Genomic DNA, 24,808 nt, shown 5'->3' on the forward strand with positions numbered 1-24,808 from the left:
TTGTTTTTTGTTTTTGTTTTGCGAGACAGGGTTTCTCTGAATAGCCCTGGCTGTCCTGAAACTCACTCTGTAGACCAGGCTGGCCTCGAACTCAGAAATCCGCCTGCCTCTGCCTCCCAAGTGCTGGGATTCCACCACCCCCGGCTTGAATTCTGCTTTTGAGTCTCAAGGAAACAAGAGTGGCTATTAAGAAAGACTAGAGCCTTAGAGTTACCGGCCGCAGCTGTGATCCCTCACGGTTGCACTGTTGCAAAACCAAATCAAAAAAGTCTTTTATTTAAAAGTACTAAGGGGTTTTGCACACCACGTACGTTCCCAGTTCAGACCTTGAGCAGGGACTACATCGAAAGCACAGAATCTCCAAGGCCCATCTTCCCGTCGGCTCACTTCACTGTGGTGATCAAGTTCATGGTGGTTTGATATGTTTGTATTAAAGCGAATAATGCACCAAGACATGTACCGCAAACAAGTTTTGTGGATAAAACATGAAACTTGGAAGAAATTGTGCTTCTTAGCGCCCTCTCTGGTGAATCCAGGTGTCCCATCCCACTTTACTCTCCGCGGGGGGAGACTGATGGCAAAAGTTCATCTCTCTCCATTGGGTAACGTTGCCCAATTTTACCAGGAGAAAGATGAACCAAGTCAGTGGGTGGGCTGGCAGTGCCTACAGTCATAACACCTCCAGTACGTGCAGGCTTGGCAGCAGAGTCAGTATGAGCAGGAAACCAGGCACCAGCTTGGCACCAAGACCATGCAAGCAGGTAGCATAAGTGTTGAAAGCCACGTGTTGTATAGCACAAACGTGCTCGATGCGGCAGCTGTCCTCACAGGTCAAATGGTTGTAGCTGACCGAGTTATAGACGTAATAACGTTGCAGGATGTGAGGCTCACTGGCAATGCGGGTCAGCGCCGTGTGCATGGAGCTGACGCTGGCATCCGGCACCTGGTAGGCCTCCGTCAGGCGGTACTCCTGCTCCCACCGTGGGGTCTCTTGTACATTCGCCTGCCTCAGGTTCAAGAAGTAAGTCACCAAGTCCTGGATTAGAGGCGCAGGGTATGTCAGCAACGAGCAGTTGATTCGTTCTGCCCACAACCCAACTTCTCCCCAGGCGCTCTAAATCGATCAAACAGCCGCTGTTTGTTACCCTGAGCTTGGTTCCAATGAGGTGACTGCATCTGAACCCCCATTTTCCTGGTGAAGACATGGAGGCCTTAAAGAGGTCGTTATGGTTTGAATCTGAAGTGCCCCCCCGCCCCCCCTCCCTTCATTTTGAATGTTTGTTTCCCAACCACTGTAGCATTTTTAGGTAGTGGATTCCAGCTGGCAAAAGGAAACCTTTGAACCTGGTTCTGGATCCTGCCCAGTGGCGATATGAGGGGCTCCTGATACATTGCCACAGTGCTTCGGCACCATTAACTGCCAGGCCTTCACAGGTTGGTATAGCAATCACAGCATTGCAAAAGTAATGTTGCCTTCTCGGGGTCTGCGAGCTTTCAGGGGCAGGGCGGGATTAGGACGCAGAATGTTCACCTCACTACGGGTATGAGTTTCCTGTTCTGCCAAACTGGTAGGCACCACGCGCTCTTCACAGACGCTCTAATGCTCAGGAAATCTTCACAGAGTGAAGGGGAATAAAAATGGTGGTGGAGGAGGTGGGAAGGTGGGGGAGGCGGCAGCGGGGTGGGGGTGGGGGTTGCCTGGCTGGCGGATGTTATGAAATTGTAGCTGATAAAGGTTTCCCGTTCAAAGACTCAGCAGTGCCTTCAGACAGGCCGGTAAGAGGAGCTGGGTGAATGGGTGGGACCTGCATGTGCCAGGCACATGGCATTGTTGCACTAAGTCCCCTCAGTCCTGTGACTTTCCAGGGTACAGAGAAAGCAGTGAATCGAGCGTGTAGACAATAGGCTAGACTCTTACAAATCCTCAGGCCTGGGGCCAACAAGATGGATCCCTAAAATCCACACAGTGGAAGGCATGACAGATAGAAGGCAAGAACTAACCTTGTCAAGTCACACACACACACACCAGTTTTCTCTTTCTTTCTTTCTTTCTTTCTTTCTTTCTTTCTTTCTTTCTTTCTTCCATTCCTCAGACGGGAGCAGAAGACATGGCTTTGTGTTTAAGAGTACTTTTTAAAAGATTTACTTTATGTAGAGAGAATATGCTGTATATTGTATGGATGTATCACCTGTCAATTAGAAGACCTATGGCCTATAGGAGAGGGTAGAGTAGAAGGTGGGACATCCAGGAGGCAGAAAGAATTCTGGGATAAAGACAAGCGGGAGAGGTTTGACCAAGGAAGATCACATGGTACCTGAGCACAGGTAACCAGCCATGTGGCAGAATGTTGATTAAAATAAATGGGTTAATTTAAATCATATCTAGTCAGAGAAGAGCCTAGCTCTACAGGCAAGGCATTTGTAAATATATCTTGAGTCTGAGTTTCTGGGAGCAAGGGGCTGGGAGGAAGAACCAGGACCTAAGTACAATTTAATTTTTAATTTTGTGAGGCAGCGGATATGCACACGTGTGCAGGTACCCACAGAGGCCAGAGGAAGCTGTCAGAGTCTCTGGAACTGGCCCTACAGGCAGTTGTGAGCCGCCTGATGTGGGTGCTAGGGACGGAACTTAAGTGATCTACAAGAGCAGTGTATACTGTTAACCACTGAGCCACCCCACCCATGGGCACTTCTGCACAACTCTGAGGAACCTAGTTTATATCCTAGCTCGCTCTCCCCACCCCCACCCTCATCCCCCAGACCAAGCAGGGCACTGTGGCTCATAGCTGCAATCCCAGCACTCAGGAGACTGAGGCAGAAAGGATGTATCAGGGCTGGAGAGATGACTCAGCAATAACAAACAGTAAAGAGCTGGCTCAATTCCCATCACCCACATGGCAGCTCACAACTGTCTGTAACTCCAGTTCCTGGGGATCCTACACCCTCACACAGACATATTACACACAGGTTATTTATTTAATGTGCATTGGGCAAAACACCAATGCACATTAAATAAATAGCCATTAAAAAATTTAAAAAGAGGGCTGGGGAGATGGCTCAGCGATTAAGAGCACTGACTGCTCTTCCAGAGATCCTGAGTTCAATTCCCAGCAACCACATGGTGGCTCACAACCATCTGTAATGGGATTTGTTACCATCTTCTGGTGTGCCTGAAGATACCTAATATATATATATAAAGAAAGGATGCACCAAGCATCTGCCAACACATGCTGGCTCCTCCGCCTCTGAACCATCTTCAGACTCAGATGCTTCTCAGCAGCCTGGCCCAGCCACCACCCTCTCCAGCAGGTGTCCTCACTCCAGACCTTGGTCACAGCAGTCTGCTCTTTGCCCAGCAGACAAGGTGATTTTGTGAAACTGTGACTCAGAACAGTTTGCACTTCTGTCCCCTGCTCTTCAGATCCAGACCTTGACCTGGCCCGGTGCCTTCCACCCTTGGCTCCTGCCCTCTGGGGTCACCTGGTCTCCCTGCTCTCCCACAGGAACACTAAGCCACTTCCCACCCCCACCCCCACCCCCACCCCACCCCGGGGCATCTGACCTGCTCTTCCCTCTACCTTCCCTTCAAAGCCAGCTGTGTTCTCAGTTTACACAGAACTCAAATGCCTCCTTACTTAGGACATTTCCCTCATCCCATCTACTTAACACATCTCACACACACTCCAAAAACAGCTGCACTTTCCTTCCCCACCCCTTCCTCCCTTCTTGCCTCTCTCCTTCCCTGTTCTTTCTTCAGTGTTGGAAATCACCCCTCCACCATGCTAAGCAATCACTCTGCTGCTGAGCTGTAGCCTTGACTCCCCACCCCACCCCCACCTCATACCCCTTCTGAGACAGGGTCTCCTGGCTAAGCTCCTGTCTGGTCTTGAACTCACTATGTGGCCCAGGCTGGTTTTAAATTTTAGTCCTGTACCTCAGCCTCCCAAGTGCCTGCCTGGTATTCCAGTCCCATGCCAGCAGGCTCAGCTACCACCCTGCCTTTCCTGTCTCCCATGTTAAATTTTATGTAGCTATTTACTGCCTTCCTCCTGTAGGGATTTTGACGCAGGAAAGTAGTTACTCTATTGTTTGTTTCTGCATCTCCTAAGCTTTGAACAGAGCCGGGTGTGTATGTGGCCTGTGCTTAGTACTTTCTGTTGAATGAATGAAGTAGTATCTCTTTCGCCATTTCTACAACCCCAGCACATCCTAGGAAGTGAAGAAGTATTCACAGGGTTAGGGTCTGAGTGCTAGTTGATGAATGGAGGTGGGGCAATGGGCTTGAACTCAGACCGAGAGAAGTCTTCCATGCCAGCCTCCAAAGAGACAATTTTATCTTGAGGGCACTCGGGAGATCTTTAAGGTTTGTGAGTCACGGAGAGGCAAAATGAAGTCAATGTTCTAGGAAGATGAATGGGGCAGCAGGGAGACCAGGCAGTCATAGTAACCCAGGACAAGTAGAACAGGCTTTGGGGTTAGAATAGATCTGATTTGGTGGCAGGTGACTCCCAAGGGTCTAACCAAGATTCCCTTCCACGGTGGTTTGAATACGGTTAGCCCATGGGAAGTAGCACTATTAGGAGGTGTGGCCTTGTGGGGATAGGTGTGGCCTTGTTGGAGGAAGTGTGTCACTGTGTAGGAGGGTTTTGAGGTCTCCTAGTGCTCAAGTTCCGCCCAATGTGAAAGAGAATTGTGGGAAGCCGTGAACAATCGCCATTACAAGATGGCGCTGGCTTCCTCAGTGCCTAACTAGTAAACAAGCAATGTGCGCAGGTGCTAGAGTAAATTCGTGCCAAGTCACTGCCCATCCCGGGGTGTAATAGTGGGGTGATGGGTGAGCAGCTAATCAGGAGCTGACACGTCACAGAGGTGTATTTAAGCAGCTCCATTTTCCGGGTTCGGGGTCTTCCTGAGAAGTAAGCAATAATAGAAGGATCTGGTTGTCCGAGTGTGTTTTGCTGGCGAGACGTTACAAGGACAAGAGAGAATCTCCTGCCCCTTCTGAGCAAGATGTAGAACTCTCAGCTCTTAACCAGCACCGTGTCTGTCTGGGCTCTGCCATGCCTCCCACCATGATGATAAATGGACTGAACCTCTGAACCTGTAAGCCAGCCCCAGTTAAATGTTGTCCTTTATAAGAGTTGCCTTGAACAGGGGTGTCTCTTCACAGCAATGAAACCCTAACTAAGGCATCCTCCAAGGCTCAGTGGTCAGTAGCAACTGGGTCAGCTGAAGGTTAGGAAAGGTGGTGATAGACTTAGATTTCCCCCAACCCAGCAGACCCAAACTCCTAACCTTCAAGTTGAGTGTGGCTCGATCATACTCGAAAATGCGTATCCCTGGATTGTTGGCCCCATCGACCACTCCAGGTAATGTGGTCTTCCACGGTGTGACCCCGGGTGTGAGAAACATGACGTTTATGGGGGCACCTTTAGGGGGAAAAGACAGCAGGCTGAAAAAGGGGTAAGGAAAGAAGAGGCTGGCAGGTGGCCAGTTCCCTCAGGATGGAGCACCTGTGTTGTCATAGAACATTCGGAAGCTGTCGGTATGGTGGTGTCCAAAGAACTGCCCTGCTATGACCCGATGGTGCTTCTGGATCACCTTCAGATACTCCTCATTGAAGCTCTCTCGGAACCAGGCCTTGTTCTGTGTCTTCTCAAAGAACCCCGGGGGCACGTGGCCAATAACATACACCTGCAAGAATGAGGTTCTGCGATCAGAGATGCCCTCTCCAGCCCCCATTTCCACCTTCCAAAACCTGCCCATGTCCTCCCTCTGAACGTAGCCCCAGAGCACATCTTCCCCAAACTCTTCCTGATCCTTCAAAGAGAGCTCCTTGATTCCCAGAGCTGGGGCTGATCCTGCATGACTGTGAGAGAACGCTACGTGGTCCTGTGCATTTCCACTGCAAAATGTAGAACAGGGGCAGAAATGAGAGCATGTGCTTAGCCAGGGGCAACTGGCTCACACCTTCAATCCCAACACTTGGAAGGCAGAGGCAGGCAGATGTCTGGGAGTCCAAGGCCAGCCTGGTCAACATGAGTGTGTGTGTGTGTGTGTGTGTGTGTGTGTGTGTGTGTGTGTGAATGTATGTTTAATGTATGAATGCTATATCTGCATGTACACCTGTGTGCCAAAAAAGAGCATCAAATCCCATTACAGATGGTTGTGAGCCACCATGTGGTTGCTGGGAATTGAACTCAGGACCTCTGGAAGAGCAGCCAGTGCTCTTAATGCTTAGCCATCCCTCCAGCCTGAGAGCTTATATTAAAAATAAAGGGCATGAATGAGCTTTGGCCTCTAACTTCAGCTTGGACACCAGCTACATGCCATCTCTCTGAGCTTCAAGTTTCTCGTTTGGAAGAGTCTCCACTTGGTGGAGCTTGCTACCAAATTAAAAGAGGGGGAGCCGCCCAAAGCACTATATGCCTGCTGTTGGCATGGTGAGCACTCACCAGCACCAGCCACAAAACTCTCCTGGAGTTTGCTATGCAACACATGGGCTCACACAGGAGCCACTGTGCCAGTCCTTAAGTAGCTGCTGGCTTAGCAGACAAGACGGACACCCCTAACATCCATGCACCTCCTTGGGTACACAGTGCGCACTACTGCTGTGCGTATGGTGATGACAGAAAGACATGGGAACTCAGAGCAATTCTCACTGAGGTTCTAGGCTTTTGCTTACTGTGGAATGAGACCATCACAGCCTCTTGAGGCCCTAAGACATGCAGTGTGCTTCAGGGCCTCAACTCACAGGGTGGCTATGGTCAGAAGTGTCTCCTGGGGCTAGGCTGCTGCAGGACCCTCGGGGGTGTGAGTGTCCCCAGTGGGTTGTAAGTCTGTGCCTGGTGGAAGATTTCTATCAGGAAGTCTCTGGGCACACAGGAAGAAGCAAGAGCACTTACCATCTCCCCATCCCGAGATGCATTGCTCAGGACATCTCCCAGCCACCGGAACTGCTCGCCGGGGTCAGCCATGCCAGCTGTCTGCTCGTTGTTGCTGTAGTACAGATTGGTGTTGAGGACCACAACTCGCCCCGCCCTGCTGGGACCCGGCAACTTCTCAGAATAGAAGGCACCTAGGAGGTCACAGTTGGGGACAGCCTGAAGTGGGGGTGCCTCAGCCACCCTGCACCTCACATTCTGATCTCTTTCCCTGGCACCCTCCCTTCCCATAGGAGAGGCATCTGGGGATAAGAGCAAAGGTTCTGGAGCCGAGTTCTAATCCTGACTCTACCATTCATATAGCTGTGCAACTTGGGAAAGTTGCTTCACCTCTCTGCTCAGTATTCCTCATCTGGATAGTGGACTAACAATGATGTGTGGTCTCTATCCACTGCTGATTCTCTTCCATCCAGCTCTCTGCCCATGGAGCTGACCTATTTAGACTAAATCAATGTACGGGCTCCTGTGCCCATTGGGCTATGGTCTGACCAATGAGGAGTCCCAGCAACAGGAGACCAGGGCCAGGGAAGAAAGTAGTCAGGGAAATGTTGGCCTGGGTATGTCTCTACACGAGTCATTCTCAACTGAGCAATGTGGCCCACAAGAGACATCTGTCAACGTTCAGAGGCACATCTGGTGGTCACACTAAAGATGCTACTGGCATCTAGCAGACAGAGGGCAGAGACACTGCTAAACACCCTATTTGTAGTGAGAATTCTGGAATTTTGGTTTCTTTAAAAAATAAAAATAGCCGGGCAGTGGTGGTGCATGCCTGTAATCCCAGCATTTGGGAGGCAGAGGCAGGCAGATTTCTGAGTTCCAGGACAGCCAGGGCTACACAGAGAAACCCGGTCTCGAAAAACCAAAAAAGAAAGAAAGAGGTGAGGGGGGAGGAAGGAAAGAAAGAAAGAAGAGAGAGAGGAAGAAGGAATTGTAAGACTACGCCTTCATCTTAATCCCACGTACATGGATGTGGGGCTGCTTTGGACTGTCCACAGCAGCTATGATTTGGCTCATGCGCTAACAGAAGCATGGTTTTGCCAGCTGGAGATAATTTCTGCTATTGTGTGATGTTTGGAATGCTGGGAACTTTTCAGAGGGTACATAAATTCCAGCACCCCAAGAGTCAGTGCCGGTGGCTGGTGGTCATTTAGGGAGGTCTGTTGCAGTTTGCTGGTAGCCATGATCAAAGATGAAACAAAAGGAAAGAAATTAGATTCAGGAGGGTTCTTAATTCCTCTCTCCCCTCTCTTCTTCTTTCTCTCCTATCTAGTGTTAGAGGGTAGAACCGGAAGATAAAGGGTGGGAAAAAGAACTCACAAGGTAGCAAAGACTGGCAACACCTGCTTTTGTAGGAACACAATAGCTCTGCGAGAGATGGAGCCCACCAGCCAGACTACAAGGTCAGGAGTTGCCCAGGTTTGATCCCAGAATTGTCCTACGGTTGCTAGGAGCGTCCAGTAGGGTGCTGCCGACAGTGCCTGGCACCGGCTGGTTTAGGATCATCTTTATTGCTCTGAGTTAAGTACAAGGACTCTGGAAGCCAACCTGGATTCTATTCTTAAATCGGTTGCCAAGCTGTGTGACCTCTGTCTCATTCTCTTCTGTAAAACGGGGATAAATTCTGTACCTATTCCAGGGCTTGCTGTGAAGATGCAATGGGATCATACCCCGCCTGACATACAGAACGTGTCCAGCGGGTAACAAGCGCCATTGATACCTCTTTTGAAGAGAGCGTAGGATTCGTTACTAAGCCAGGGTCTCCACAGCTCTGCCACCTGGTTATAGATGCGGTTGCTCTGTGCTGGGAACTGGTTCTTAGGGTGGAAGTCATGATTTCCCAGAGCAGCATAGACTTTAGTGTCTACAAGGAAAAGAAGAAGAAACATTAAGGAAATGTGCAAAAGCGCCCAGCTGTCTTCAGTAGGTGCTGGGCCTCCACGCCAGAGGGGAAGAGGGAGAGCGCAGATGAGGAGAAAAGCAAAGACAGGCAGAAAACCGCATCAGATAACATCTGACTGAGCATCACTGAGGATGGGGAGGGAAGAGTCATGAGACCAAGAGGTGTAGGGGAGCCCAGACAGACTCGTGCTTGCTTTTTATGTCTTGAGTTGTGGAGGGTTATGTTTATTTGGGAGTTTTTCTCTGAGACATGTACGGTCTCACAGTGAAGCCCTGGCTGACCTTGAACTCAGCATCCTCTGCCTCCTCCTACTGAGCGCTGGAATTATGGACCTGCTACAGCACCTCCGACTCACTGCCACTTTCATTTAGGCTCTGGGCCTGGCATGCAGTAAGGGCCCAATAAATATTTAACAATGAACAACAACAGGAATTCTCAGAAAAAGCTAAGCTCAGTGCTTCACACCTTGGATCCCAGCACTTGGGAGGCAGAGGCAGGCAGATCTCTGTGCGGGGGAGGCCAGCCTGGTCTTCAGAGTGCAAGTTCTTTTTTTTTTTTTTTTTTTTTTTAAATTTTTTTTTTAAGATTTATTTATTTGTAAGTACACTGTAGCTGTCTTCAGACACACCAGAAGAGGACATCAGATCTCATTACGGATGGTTGTGAGCCACCATGTGGTTGCTGGGATTTGAACTCCAGACCTTTGGAAGAGCAGTCGGGTGCTCTTACCCACTGAGCCATCTCACCAGCCCCAGAGTGCAAGTTCTAAGTCAGTCAGGGCTACACAGAGAAAGTCTGCCTCAAAAAACCAAGAAGGAGGAGGAGGAGGAGGAGGGGGAAGAGGAAGAGGAGGAGGAAGAGGAGGAAGAGGATGAGGAAGAAGAAGAAAAAGAAGATATTATTAAATATTGTTGTTATTTAATGATTAATATAATTAGTTATGAAATAATTCTATTATTATTATTATTATTATTATCATAGCTACACAAGAGGCTGAAGTGAGAGATAACAGCGTCGGCTTCACCTAGCAAGAATCCTTAGATCCAGCTCTAAGACCTCAGAATGAGGAGGAGGACCCATCTGAGAGAAAACACGAAGCCCCGGCAACCCAAGTGCTGATGGGGAAGGGGAGCGTCCTTTACCGTGTCCACCACTGCCACTGCGGGGCCAGGTTCCACAGAAGCAAAGGCTGTGTGAAGGAAGGCCAGACCTTTTCTGTTCAATAAGAATGCTGTTAGCTCGGTAAGAACCTGTTTATTGACTGACCGGATGGCGGAATAAACTAGCTTGTCTCTGAATAGACTAGCTTATCTCATCCTCAGAACCAAGCCATGGGCCAGGCGTCTCCATTTCCCCATTTGCCCAGGCAGGAAACAGTTGCTGAATGGGATCCCCTAGCTGAGGGCAGAGGAAAATTTGAGGTCTGTTTGGCTGCTGCCCTCCTGGTCTCACCTTGCCCACCTATGTTCGATACACTAGAGAGGCAAGGCCAATGTGCCAGGTGAAGGTAGGAAACATAGGTGCATCAAAACTGGAGAAGCAAAACTCCCCAGGGCAGCCACTCCTTCTCCAACCCAGGGCCCGTGTGTGCACGGCAGGCAGGCAGGCCCTCTACCACGGAGCCACATTGCTCGTTTTGAATGAGTTCTTTGACCTCTCTATACTACAGTTTCCATCTGCAGAATGAGAACCATCCTGCCAGGCCCGTGCTTTAACTCGCTCTCATATCTTCCACTATGATCTCATTTTAACATCTCTCCAAATGAGCTGTGTCTTCCCACTGAGGCTGTAAGTGGGTGCCGCGTCATTCTTTAATGGGAGCACTTTTTCTCAGGGCCACATCATAGTCAGCGGCACCTTCAACATTAGCAGTTTTAATAGATGTCACATAGACTTTATAAAATCTGTAATGTCCACACACGTGTCAAGTCATGGCCAGTGAAGTGTTCTCTGATTGTGTGTGTGTGTGTGTGTGTGTGTGTGTGTGTGTGTGTGTTGTGTGTCTGCATAGGTGTGCATGGGTACACTTGCCCATGTGGATGGAGGCCTAAGGTGGACAGTAGATGCCTTCCCCAGACACTTCTCTACCTTACCTTATTTTTTTGGCTTTTCTCGCTGTCATCTTGGCTAGACTGACTAGCCAGCAAGCCCTCAAAATCTATCTCGGTCCCCCAGTGCTGGTGTTACCGATGTTGCTGCTGACCCTGACTTTAATGCCATTGTAGGAGATCTGAACAGACTCAGGTCTTCATGCCTGTGTGACAAGGTACCCCTCTACCAGGTCTCAGGAAAATGCTTCCCTATCCATGATTCCGTATTTACTCTAGAAGTGATATGTGGACCAAAGGAAAGAGGCTTGGGGTTGGATATGCGTCTGAATTCATCACTAGAAAGGGACTCCTGAGCCACCATTCCCTAGCTGCATTGTGGGTAATAATGCCTATAGCTGGAAGATTGGATCCTAAGTAGCGGCCTTTGCTGGAAGATGAACAAGCCCTATCTTTGTGGAACAAGCCGGGCTGAGACAGATAAGGGAGACAGATCCAGGCGTCTTTGCAGATGTTGCTTGCTGTCAAGGGAGGAAACCATGGGAACAAGAGCTCAGATGGGAGCACAGAGCCCCCACGCTTCCACATGACCTTGACCAGCTGACTTGATGCCAAGACTCACATTCCTCATTAGGAAAACTATAATAGCTCCTGTCTGTGGGTTGTCATGACAATGGATGCGCTAAAGTCTGCCAAATCCTTAGAGCAGTTCCTGGTCCCTAGCACTCGATAGATACATCGCTGTTGATTATTTTCAGCATCGTGATTCTGTACATGGGTCCTGGGGGCCCATGACTATGACTTTTAGAAGGAACAGAGGGAAATAGGGTGGATACTAGATAGGCTGCTATCTCAGGTTCCCAGTTGGCAGCCTGTGGACCTGATTCAACCCTCAGGACCTTCTGTTTTGCATGGCCTGTTTAAAACCATCTTCAAGGGCTGATAGCTGGAGCACACAGAGCCTCTTTTCCCTGTCATGTCCCTTAGGGTGGCTCACACACTCCCATTCCCTGCCCATTCTGCCTTGCTTGAAACACTTAGGAAACACTGAGCAATACCATTTTGGCAGGCAAGCTGCATCTCTCAGATGCCTGGCAGCCAGAGGACAGCAGACACCAGCGCTAGTGTCAGGGCAGGACACAAGGCCCTGTGTCAGCCTGGGGGAGGATTGCCCAGGGACATCTGTGTGTAACTGTACACACCGTGAGATGTAAGACTGGCATTAGAGAAGAGTGTAAGACACAGAAATATCAGGCACCTCTTTAGTGGCTGCCTGTGTTTCCACGGGTCAGTGAACTGGGGCAACTGTGTAAAAAGTAAGAAACAGTTGCTGTCAAGCATTTGAAAACTGGAGGCGGCCATTGTTGTCAATGAAGGTCCATATTCCAGCTCTCCTATCGCTGCTGTACCCCCTGCGCCAGGCCCCCCAGGTAATCAGGGAACACTGGCAATCAGACAGTGAGTCCTACCTGGAAAGACTTCCTTGATGAGGTTGGTCAAGCGTTCCACAATTGCCAGCACAGCTGCCTCTCCTAGACTCTCATTGGGGACGTGCGGTGTGTCGTCCCTGTAAAACATCAGTGAGGCAGTTGGGTCGGGACAGGTGCAGGAGAAAGAAAGGACAGTACATGAGAAGAAAGCTGTAGCTATGAGCCCTGCACATTCCCATGACCAGGAGAGACAATCTACAGGGCAGCCAGGCAGGACAGAATTACAACCCACATTCTGCCTTTTCATTGCCAGCTATGAAGCCCTGGGTAGGTTGGTAGCCTATCTGAGCTGCAATGGGCTCATCTGTAAAATGGATAATAATGGATACCTAACCATAGAGTCATATACTAAATAAAAATAAAACATTGGATTTCTACACAGCTCTCTGGGAGATGTCTTTATAACAAAAGAGCTACGACCCTAAAAGTCATCTTCCACAGGCATGCATTCGGTGCTGCAAGCTCCTAGAGGCTTCTAGAAAAATGTTCCACCTGGGGAGGGATCACAGGTTTCCCAGTGTCTCTCCCAGAGTCTGTATTTCACAGTGTTACGGTTTTTAAGGGCCCTTCCTCAGAGCCCTTCCCCCCAAGCAAGACCCCTCAAAGGAGTCTATTGATTTCTGGGCCCAAGAAACTGAGAAATGGCTGGGCAGTGGTGGCACATGACTTTAGTCCCAGCACTCCAGAGGCAGAGGCAGAGGCAGGCAGATCTCTAAGTTCAAGGCCAGCCTGGTCTACAAAGTGAGTTTTAGGGAAGCCAGGACGACACAGAGAGACCCTGTCTGGAAACAGAGCCCCACCCCAGTACCTGCCACCAAAACAAAGAAACTGAGGACTGACCAGGTCCTCCTGACACATTGCCATATTCCTTAAGGGGGTTAGCCTTTCCACTCCTCCTGCATGGAGCCCATGGCATGATCACTCCCATCTCATAATGAGGGACAGTCAAGAACGTCATGGGTTCATCCCAGCTCCTAGAATCATCCACTGAGACTGGCAGAGGGAGCACCTGGAACTGTCCTTGAACCTGGTCCTCACACCTGGGTCACCACATCCTGTAGGAAGTCCTTTCCTATGCTGCTATGTGGATCAGGTTCCTTGTGCAATTTGCATACCCCCACAGGTGGCTCCCTGCTGGCTGGAAAAGTATGGACCCTGGGCTCACCTGGATCCTCTGGAAGTCTAAGGCCCTCTGAGGGCCAGTCCCTGTCTCTACCATCTCAGTTCCCCAGTGTCTACCCCAGGACTGAGCAAGTGCCAGGCTGATTGGCCAAGTTCTCTACATCCTGCATATTCACCTGAGATGAAGATTAAAAGAGACAGAGGAGGTGAGGGGCCCGGCTCACAGGTGAAATCCGACTGCTCTTACCCTGTCCAGAGAATGAAGTCAGGCTTTGGTTCAATCTCCTTCATGGCATACAAGGACGAGTTGATAAGGGCCCAAGGAGAATCGCAGAGGTAGTCCCCCCAGGGGCCAGCATTTAGCACAGGCTGGGAGCCGGCCGACGGGCACACCTGGAGGGGGTCTTTGGATACGGTGTAGTTGGGGTCCAGATGCAGGTCGGAGATGTGCCAGAACCTCCCTGTGGGGAAAGAGAACCTCCCTCAATACTGGATGAGGAAGCGGCCCTGAGATAAACACAGGCTCCTCTGGACACCAGGTTTCCAGAAAAAGTTCTACGGACCAGCTCTGTTCAGCCAGTGACTTCTTTTTTTTTTTAAAGATTTATTTATTTTTTATATGTAAGTACACTGTAGCTGTCTTCAGACACACCAGTAGAGGGCATCAGATGTCATTACAGATGGTTGTAAGCCTCCATGTGGTTGCTGGGATTTGAACTGAGGACCTTCGCGGAAATACAGTCGGTGCTCTTAACCACTGTCTCTCCAGCCCCCGCCAGTGACTTCCTGTTGAAGGTTCTTACCATTGCCATCCCTGTACTGACAGAAGGTGCATAAGAGACGGGGTCATATGACCCTCAAAGTGCTGAACCAGGTGCTGGTTTGCAAATTAAGGTGAGAAAAGTGTATAGGTTTGAACAGTCAGACTCGGGATCCACCAAGGAGCTGGATGGCCTTGGGCAAGTTCAGTCACTCAGAGAGCCTATGGCTAGGTCCAGACCCTGCATACCTCAGTGAGATATGAGCAAAAAAAAAAAAAAAAAAAAAAAAAAACCAAAATTGGACCTGGGGGAGAAGGCTTACACACAAATGAGTTGGGAGACCTTGAAACCCTGGGGAGTCTGTGTGGGAATGAGAGGGGAGCACAACAGAGGATGATGGACTATCCCATGGGACGGTGCTCCTCACATGGGTGTGCTCACCACGACAGGACGTCAGCATGCACTGTGGGAGGCAAGTTTGTTATAGTGTTTGACAGGATTTTGCTCCAAACCAAGGGAATCTAATGTAACACAGAGAAAGGAAATAGAAGCCAGCAAGGTGGAGCACGGAGCTGCATAACCAGTCTCTCTCTGTCTCTGTCTGTCTGTCTGTCTCTCTCTGAGACAGAACTGGCTTTGAACCCAAGATCCTCCTACGTCAGTCTCCCAAGTGCTAGGCCTACTGGTGCACACCAGCACACCCAGCTCTCCATGACTGCAGACTGCATATTGAAAGTAGGTGTAGCCTCTGCCCTCGATCCAGTGTTCTGGGCTGGTGTTGGGAGAAGCCGGGGGAATTACCTCACCAGCCACCGCCTATGTAACTTCCTCCTCCACTTCCTCAAACTGTGAATGAAGCCTGCTTCCTTCCCTACAGGAAGCCGAGTCTAAGGCTGGGACCAGAACTTGAATGTGAAACCAAAACAGGCCCTGGCTCCTGTCAGTCCTAAACTTCTCTTCACAGGTGCTCTTAGGAGCTTAGGGAAAGAAAAAGACCTTGCCTGCCTTTCCTGACCTATGCCTGATTTGTGGAAAGGACCTAAAACTTGCTTACACTAAGGTATGAATGTCTGATTAAGCAAATCATTACCCCTCCCGTACGCAGTACCGCTGCCCTGCCCACAGCCCTGGGAAGCTTGGATTACTAAGGTCCACTTTCCTGATAAGGAAGCAAAGTTCAGAGGTCACCAGGCCTGAGATCACGTGGCCAGTGGGTCCGGTCCTATGGCTCAGACTCTCTAAGGAGATGTGATTGCTGTCTGGTGAGCCCAGTACCCTACTGTCTTAGATGGGTGTCTCAGTTGACAGTGTGAGCTTACATTTTGAATTTTTTACCCAAATGAAAATTTTATTTATTTATTTATTTATTTAAAGATTTATTTAAAGATTTATTTATTTATTTATTATATGTAAGTACACTGTAGCTGTCTTCAGACACTCCAGAAGAGGGAGTCAGATCTTGTTACGGATGGTTGTGGATGGTTGTGAGCCACCATATGGTTGCTGGGATTTGAACTCCAGACCTGTGGAAGAGCAGTCGGGTGCTCTTACCCACTGAGCCATCTCACCAGCCCGAAATTTTTATTTATAATAGGAAGGGATTTAACCTTTCCATACAGATTTCAACCCCTAATATATTTGAAATAATTCCTACAGGAGCAAAACCCTAAGCCAGGGTAAAGGGATTAAATGCCTCATTCTATTCAGCAAGTGGATGGGTTAGTGTACCTTCCAAGTGCCATGGCATCTGCTAGCTCGTGCCTCTGGCCATGCGTTAGGCCAAGCTGGCCAGCCTAATGCAACCAGCCTAATGTTACCAACTTCCGTCTGGTGTCCTCGGAGGACCCGGGCAGAGGCATTGCCCTGCCTCAAGGATGATCTTTTTCAGTTAACCACAAGCACCAACCACTTGGTCTCTCTGATGTCAGCCACAGTGAACATTTCTTCATTCCAGAAAGTCCTGGCTAGTGGTGAGGCCATACCAGTTGTCAGTAACTAGTCAAAGTGAAACTACATCCAGAGGCCCCAACACCTCTGAGTTGGGTGTGTGTGTGTGGTATGTTGGGTGTGGTGGGTGTGTGTGTCTGGTGTGTGTGGTGTGTGTATGTGTGAGTTGGGTGTGTGTGTGTGTGTGTGTGTGTGTGTGTGTGTGTGTGTTGCTGTAAATCAAACTCAGGGCGTCCTGCATGCTCTACTACTGAACATATTCCTAGCCCTCCCCGCATTGCCTTGTTTTGAGAAAAATCATATTACAGTGCTCAGACAGATGGCACGAGTTCAGGTGAACCTTCCCCCATTCGGCCTTCCAAGTACGAAAGGTGTGTGCCACCACTAAGCAGTTGAAGTAAAGACTCTTTTTTTTTTTTTTTTTTTTTGAAGAGGTTAGAGGGTGAGTGGGGTTTTAAGACAGGGCTTTCCTATGGAGCTCTGGCTGTCCTGGAACACACTCTGTAGCCCAGGGTGACCTTGAACTCAGAGATCTGCCTGCCCTTGCCTCTAGAATGCCAGAATTAAAGGCATGCACCACCACTGCCTGAAGTAAGGATTTTTTTGTTATTGTTGTTTTTCTTTTTCTTTTTTCTTTCTTTCTTTTTTTTTGTTTTTGTTTTCGTTTTTTTGTTTTTTGTTTCGAGACAGAGTTTCTCTGTGCAGTCCTGGCTGTCCTGGAACTCACTCTGTAGACCAGGCTGGCCTTGAACTCAGAAATTCGCCTGCCTCTGCCTCTTAGTGCAGGGATTAAAGTAAGGATTCTTATGCTGATTTGAGAGATAAGTCAACCTCCCTGACTCAGAGGTGGCAAATGGGACTATTGTAATTCTTTGATCCCAGGAAACTGGCTGTTAAGATGTATTAACCAAGGGGCTGCAGTGATGACTCTTCCAGAGGTCCTGAGTTCAATTCCCAACAACCACATGGTGGCTCACAATCATCTGTAATGGGATCTGATGACCTCTTCTGGAGTGTCTGAAGACAGCTACAGTGTACTCACAAATAAAATACATCTTAAAAAAAAAAGTATTAATCATCACCCCAGCTTTGTCAGGAAAAGAGACAGGAGGATGTCTGGGACTTGTAAAAAAAACCCACAAGCCCCATCTTGAAGGAGAGACCCTGCCTCAAAAGAATAGACAGAGAGTGACAGACGTCAGACACCCGACGCTTGCCTTGGGCATCCACACACTTGCACTTACAGAGGCACACACGTAATTAATTAAATCTTAAAAAAAATAAGAGCAGCCAGGCAGTGGTGGCGCACGCCTTTTATCCCAGCACTCGGGAGGCAGACGCAGAGGCAGGCAGATTTCTGAGTTCGAGGCCAGCCTGGTCTACAGAGTGAGTTCCAGGACAGCCAGGGCTATACAGAGAAACCCTGTCTCAAAAAACCAAAATAAATAAATAATAAGAGCAGAGGCCTCAGGCCAAGGATCTTGTTTGAATTCAGATGCTTTTTATAGACTTACACTGTTTGAATAGGGAACGAACTATTAAAAAGGAAAGTAGCTATCCTATGCAGTGGCAAACATCTGTAATCCTAGCACCCAGGAGACTAAGGAAGACAACATACAACTGTAGGTCAGCCTGATCTACATACTGATGTCCAGGCTAGCCAGGCAACATTCCAAAGTCCTGTCTTAAACAAACCAACCAAAACTAAACCACGCGTGGCTATTGTTTGTGAGTCATTATTGCTCATGGATATTGTTAGTTAATTATTATGGATAGAAGTAAGCCTGGTTCAGTGAGATGCTGAGGGTAGGTGCAGGAAGTAGGAATTCTAGGTTTACTGCTTGCTTGCTGCAAGGATGAGGGCGGCTTTACTCTGGTTTGTCTCTGCGAAGCATCTTGGGGGTAGATGAAGATGGCATCAGGGGAGGTGGGAGAAGCATGCAGCAAGCGGGGAAGAGTCGTTGGGTACATTGCATTCAGTCTTTGAGGGGGTCTGAAAGTCTCCCTCTCACTGCAGAAAAGGACACATCCTGCCTCCCCAGTGTGTCTCCTTGGGACTGTCCCCTGCAGGTAATGGGGCCTATTGGAAAGAAAGACTGATTTTTGTCTTTTCTGCTTGGGCCTCCAGACCCAATAGGCCATCTCATGTTCGCTTTGAAAATTTAGACCAGTAAGATGACAGAGCAGGTGAGGCGCTTGCCACCAAGCCTGAAGACGTGGAGACAATCTCCAGGACCCACATGGTAGAAGGAAAGAACTAGGTCCCCAAGATGGTCCTCGGGCACCCACAGACATGCAGTGGCACATACGTGTGCACACGTATATAAATAAGTAAATAAATATCATTTTTAAAAAGAAACAAGGAATTAATCTTTAAAAAACAGAGAAAGAGCTGGGAAGTGGTGGCGCAAGCCTTTAATCTCTGCACTCAGGAGGCAGAGGCAGGCAGATCTCTGTGAGTTCGAGGCCAGCCTGGTCTGCAGAGTGAAGTCCAGGACAGTCAGGGCTATACTGAGAAACCCTGTCTTGGAAACAAACAGACAGAAAAAAAGAAAAAGAAAGAAAGTTTGGTTCAGTTCAGCTCAGCTCCTGGCCCTCTTCCTATCGACCCACAGTGCTCCAGGATCTTTTAACCATTACTGATCATAGACCCAGAGCCCAGGGCATACTAAAATATCTATGACCTAAAAAAGAAAATGGAAACTACTCTATCAAAATTAAAATTTCGGGCTGGCGAGATGGCTCAGCGGGTAAGAGCACTGACTGCTCTTCCAAAGGTCCTGAGTTCAAATCCCAGCAACCACCCGTAATGAGATCTGACACCCTCTTCTGTGTGTCTGAAGACAGCTACAGTGAACTTATAAATAATAATAAACAAATCTTTTAAAAAATTAAAGCTGGGTGGTCCTGGAACTCACTCTGTAGACCAAGCTGGCCTCGAACTCAGAAATCCACCTGCCTCGGCCTCCCAAGTGCTGGGATTAAAGGCATGTGCCACCACTGCCCGGCTATTCTCACCATCTTGATTCTGTCTGCCTGAGTCTCCAAGTGTTGGGACTACAAAAGGTAAACCCAGTTTAATCCCTTAATTCTTTATCAAATTATTTTAATTATATTACTTGTTTATTTTGTATGTCAGTGTGTGTGTGTGTGTGTGTGTGTGTGTGTGTGTGTGTGTGTGTGTTTGTGCTACAGTGCATGGGTGGCAGTCAAAGGACAACTTTCAAGACTCTCCTTCCATCATGTGGGTGGATCCCAGGGATTAAACTCTGGTCCTCAGGATCGGAGACAAAGACCTTTTTACTCAGGGTCATTTACATGGAGAGGCCACAGGACAACTTTCAGATAGTGGATATCCCCTTTCACCGTGTGGGGTCCAGACTCAGTTCAGGTTGACAATAAGCGACTTTACCCTCAGCCATCGTGCTGGCTCTCCTTAAGCTTTTCTGGCACGTCCCCGTGCACAAGCCCAGCCTCCCTTAACACATTTCTAACATGTTAGTTGCCTTTATTCTGCCACGTGTGTGTGTGTGTGCTTGCATGACTTCATCAGTACCACATGCATGCAGGAACCTGTCAAGACCAAAGGACAAGGTTGGCTCTCCTAGAAGTAGAATTACCCCTGGTTGTGAGATGCCACGTGGGTACCGGCAACAGAACCTAGGTCTTCTGCACGAGCCACAAGTGCCCTTACCCATTGAGCCACCTCTCCAGCCCCTTAACAATCGCATTTAACCTCCCCCTCTACCCTCACCTCACCTTTAGATCATGAGAGGGGCTCGAGGTCCCCTAGGTCTCCAAAGAAAAAAAAGGTCACCCTGGTGACTCCGGCCTCAGATTTCCCGAGGCAGGGAGTTGTTTTTTGAAAGGAGATTAATGATGTTTGGAATCGGGGGAACCACACACCTTTGTTTCTGCAGCCAGGCTCATCCACACAGGCACTGGTGATTTGAACTAGGAACTTCCCTAGCTGAGCCTTCGTTTCCTCTCTGGGAAAGCAAGCATATGGAAGCCCAGAGGAAAGGATACAGATGAAAGTGCTCTTCTGAGAAGCCTGGAGTAGGGGTAGGAGTGGAGGCTAAGACATCAGCCTCAGGACCATTCCCAGACCCACACTGTTTCTGAAAGTGGGCCTTCCCCTCCCCGCCCCTCCACTCTCTTCCCTCTTAGGCCTGTTTCCCACAGAGTAAGGCGATAACATTGCACAAGGTTCCTCTGCAATTCTAGGTCCTCTGACTCCAAGATCTGTCCGTCACCATGGTAACCCACACCACAAAGTGCCCTTGCTCTGGCTTCAGTCCTTTGCTGTTGACATTCAGCAATGATCTAAAGGACGTGATGAGTGCCCAGCACGTAGACAGACACCTACTGCCAACCCTGAACACCTGCATTCGATCCTAGGGTTGTACATGGTAGACAGAGAGAACTGAGTTTTGTAAGTTGCCTTTTGACTTCTACGTGTGCACCCTGACACAAGCTCAAGTGTGTCACACACACACACACACATACACCCCAAATAAATAAATGTACCTCAGTTGTAATTCCTTCTCTATAAACTAAGACTTGAGGTAAACAGGGCAGTGGTGACGCATGCTTTTAATCCCAGCACTCAGGAGATAGATGTCAGTGGATTTCTGTGAATTTGGAGCCAGCCTGGTCTACAGAGTGAGTTCCAGGACAGCCAGGGCTACACAGAGAAACCCTGTCTGAAAAAACCAAAACAAGCACATGAAATAGTTGAGGTTCCTCTGCTAACACTAACATTTCCTGCTCCTATGGTAACTACATAACCACCCCCAAAACAGCTCCCCAGTTAGGTGTACCCATCCTGTCACACAGGTGAGGAAGCTGCTGCCATGGCCCTGGTCAGTACTACACCAGTCCCTCTCCCTCAGCCCTGATGCAGCCTTCCGGACATTCCCAATGTTGCTGACCCACACTGGTGGACTTGTTCTTCTCTGTGTCACATGATGCAGGGGAATAGGTGGTGTGTTACACGGGCTGCATGGGGGGACAAGGAGCTGCATGATGGGACAGCACCCCAACTCTTGGGTAAGGATGGTAGGCCACACAGCTGCGCACAACGTGGAGATGGCTGCTGTCTGATCGGGAACTCGGCCGTCCCCTGTGCACCAGGAAGACCCTGAAGACACTTGCAGGTGCTGCTATGGGATCCTGGTTTCTTGTTTTTTTTCTTACAAATTTCTTTCTGTTTGTTTGTTTGTTTGTTTGTTTGTTTTGGTTTTTCGAGACAGGGTTTCTCTGCATAGCTCTGGCTGTCCTGGAGCTCACTTTGTAGACCAGGCTTGCCTCAAACTCAGAAATCTGCCTGCCTCTGCCTCCTGAGTGCTGAGATTAAAGGCGTGCGCCACCACGCCCGGCTCTTTTTGTTATTTTTAATCAAGTGTATGTGAGAGTGTTTGTTCACTTGTGAGTGCAAATGCTTGTGGGGGCCAGAAGTGTGGGATCCTCTGGGGCTAGAGTTAACAGGCAATTGTGAGCCTCTCAACATGGGTGCTCTTAACCACTGAGCCATCCAGCTCCTGGAATTTTTTTTTTTTTGAGATTTATTTATTATATGTGAGTACACTGTAACACACCAGAAGAGGGCACCAGACCCCACTACCGATGGTTGTGAGCCACCATGTGGTTGCTGGGAATTAAACTCAGGACCTTCGGAAGAGCAGTTAGTACTCTTAATCACTAAGCCATCTCTCCAGCCCTGGAATTCCTTTTTTTTTTTTTTTAAGATTTATTTATTATTATATCTAAGTACACTGTAGCTGAGTCCAGATGCACCAGAAGAGGGCATCAGATCTCATTACGGATGGTTGTGAGGCACCATGTGGTTGCTGGGATTTGAACTCAGGACCATCAGAAGAGCAGTCAGTGCTCTTAACTACTGAGCCATCTCTCCAGCACTGAAATTCTCTTTTAAATCTACTTTCTGTTTTAAAGTTATACATGTGTGTATTCCAGCCAATGTGAAGAAAATAGAAGATAGTCTTAAAAAAAAAAATTCAGTCCACAGTTCCAGGGAAAGCGCGGAAGGGCATTTGGCTTACAGCAAATAAGCAACGTTCGCCCTGACTACGGGGTTGCAGACAGGCGTTGTGTCCCTCAAGCTTCTTGTGAAATGAATATGGTGGTAACAGTACCCAGTCTCCTGGGAACATCCAGGTGTGGTGTGGGCCGGTGGTGCTGGCTACTAAGGAGGTTCTTGGAGGCTCACTTGAGCTCAGAGGTTCAAGGTAAACCTGAGCAACACAGGGAGCTCCCTGAGATTCAATAACCTGCACAGCCAGGTGGCCCAGCAGTGAAGGAACTGCCACCAAGTCTGATGACCTGAGTTTCATCCCTAGGACCCATGAGTCACGCACGAGGTGGAAGGAGAGAACTATCTCCTCCAAGCAAGTTCTCCTCTGATCTCCGCACAGTGTGTGTGTAGGCATGATATATATGTGTGTGTGTGTGTGTGTGTGTGTGTGTGTGTATATATATATGATCAAGACTTTTATTTTTTTCATTTTCAAATAAGTTTTAAAGAGACAGTTTTCCAAGAACCTAATGCCAAGTCTAGGGTCACTGAAAGTGCTCAACAATTGTTAATTGCCTCTGGCCTTCCTTAGTGGGCTACTCCGGCAAAGTGCCGGATTATACACGGAGCACAGCTGGACAGCCTGCTTCAGGCCAGACTCAGCAGCTGTGTAACCCTGGGCTAGTTACTCTCTCAAGGTCAGTTTTTCTGGGTAAAACGGACATTAAAGATACTTCACAAGCTAAGCTGTTGCGATGATATTATGTAAAATATATCATGTGCACAGGGGTTGGAGAGATAGCTCAGTGGTTAAGTGCACTGGCTGCTTTCACAGAGGACCCAGGTTCAATTCCCCAGCACCAACAACTGTCTTTAACTCCAGACCCAGAGAATCTGATGGCCTCTTCTGGCCTCCATGGGGCAGCAGGCACACATGTGCATACATGCAGGCAAAACACTCACACAGGTAAAAACAATAAACTTTCTTAGGCAGTGGCTTACAGATCTTCTGGACTACATCTACCTCCTATTTCTGAGTTGTAATTCAAAAAGCAAGTGTAACTTTTGACTGGTGTGATAGCGCAAATCTTCAATCCCAACACTTGAGAGACAGAAGCTAGTGGATCTTTGAGTACAAAGCCAGATTGATCTACATTGTAAGTTCTAGGCTAGCCAGGGCTACACAGTTAGACCATTATCTCAAGGGAAAAAAAAAAACCCCTTCAAGGTCACCTTGGAATACTATGCCTTTAAAAATCAAAAACAAAACCTGGATTACTGTGATTATCGTGTCATCCCAGCTGAGGGAATGTTTCTTCCTTTAAGTCCTGATTTTTTTTTTTCCTGGTTTCTTTCTGTCTTCCTGGTTCCTACACTCATCCAGGGTACAGAGATGGGCTTCTAACTAATGCTTTTGTGTTTATGTTTGTTTGAGGTTTGGTTTTGTTTTCTTTTACATTTATCTATTGGGTGGACAGACACCACAGAAGACAAATTGCAGAAATAAGATTTTCTCCTTCCACCGTATGGGTTTGGGGAACTGGACCTCTCGGTGGCAATGTTTTGTGTTTCTTTTCTGGAGTCCCAGAGATGGAACGCGCTCATTTGAACAACCACTGTACCTCAGAGCCTTCTATCTGAGTGTCCTGATTGAGTTCGCGAATCTTCCCGACCACCGGCTCCCTCTCAGTGTCTAGCTTTCATGTACTAGATCCTTGTCCCCCTGGCAAAGTCTGTGTCCTGCCCCTGGCACTTAAAATCCTCTTGAGCACTTTTTGGTTTGGTTTTGCTTTTGGAACAATGTTTCATGCATCCTAGACTGCCGTTGAACTCTGTCTCCCAACTGAGCTACACACACAAACAGCCTTGATGGCTAAGTCTCTGCGCTTCAACCTCTAATCTACTTTCCTTTTAAAGCCACGATCTGTGAACGGTTCCCGGCAGCACAGACCCCAGCCCCAGTTCCTAGAACGAAACAAAAATCAAGCAGGTTTCCCCCGCAGCCCTACCTAGTTGAGCCCCTGCGACTCCCCAGGGGGCCAGGAATATCAGCCACCCGAGCAGCGTCATCCTCTGGATCCCCCCACGGCGGGCGGCCGAAGCTCCTCCAAGTCCGTCTGCGCCGCGGGTTCCCACCTTGTGGCCAGCCACGTGTCTGGGCAGAACTACTCGTTTGGCTGCTTCCAGTGTTCCAAGTTATCCTTGGCGGATGGCTGCTCTTGCTTTTCCCTCTCTTGCCCAGCAGGGCGTGCGCTTGATTGGAGGAGGGACGCACCAGTGAGCGCTGGAATAGCTTGTAGGTCTCTGTGGAAACCGCATCTGTGTTGCAAGGTGCTGTGTTGGAGTTCCCCGACTTTTCGAAAGAAATTCATAAGTACTTAGGAGCAAAATGATAGGATCTTCGAGGTACGCTTTAAAGTTTTCTAGTCGAATTGAAGGCATTTCGGTTCAGTCAGCCTCCAGAAAATGCAGGAAGCACCATCGACTTACTGTCTTCTCCTTGCAGAGCTGCAACACGGATGGATGAATGAATTAGCTACCTGTGGCAACCAAAGA

General features: G+C 48.7%; 1 protein-coding gene across 1 annotated transcript; it reads right to left on the reverse strand.

The window, feature by feature from the left end:
• Nucleotides 1-242: 242 nt before the first annotated feature.
• Smpdl3b (sphingomyelin phosphodiesterase, acid-like 3B) lies at nt 243-24,448 on the reverse strand. The gene is made up of 8 exons (NM_133888.2): nt 24,262-24,448; nt 13,755-13,968; nt 12,365-12,462; nt 8,665-8,808; nt 6,906-7,078; nt 5,514-5,694; nt 5,296-5,429; nt 243-1,036 (listed from the first exon to the last, which is right to left on the reverse strand). The coding sequence occupies exons 1-8, from the start codon at nt 24,320-24,322 to the stop codon at nt 671-673; spliced, it is 1,371 nt and encodes a 456-aa protein (NP_598649.1). The 5' UTR covers nt 24,323-24,448; the 3' UTR covers nt 243-670.
• Between the last annotated feature and the right edge of the window lie 360 nt (nt 24,449-24,808).

This window comes from Mus musculus, chromosome 4 (assembly GCF_000001635.26).
Source record: "Mus musculus strain C57BL/6J chromosome 4, GRCm38.p6 C57BL/6J".
Taxonomy (NCBI): domain Eukaryota; kingdom Metazoa; phylum Chordata; class Mammalia; order Rodentia; family Muridae; genus Mus; species Mus musculus.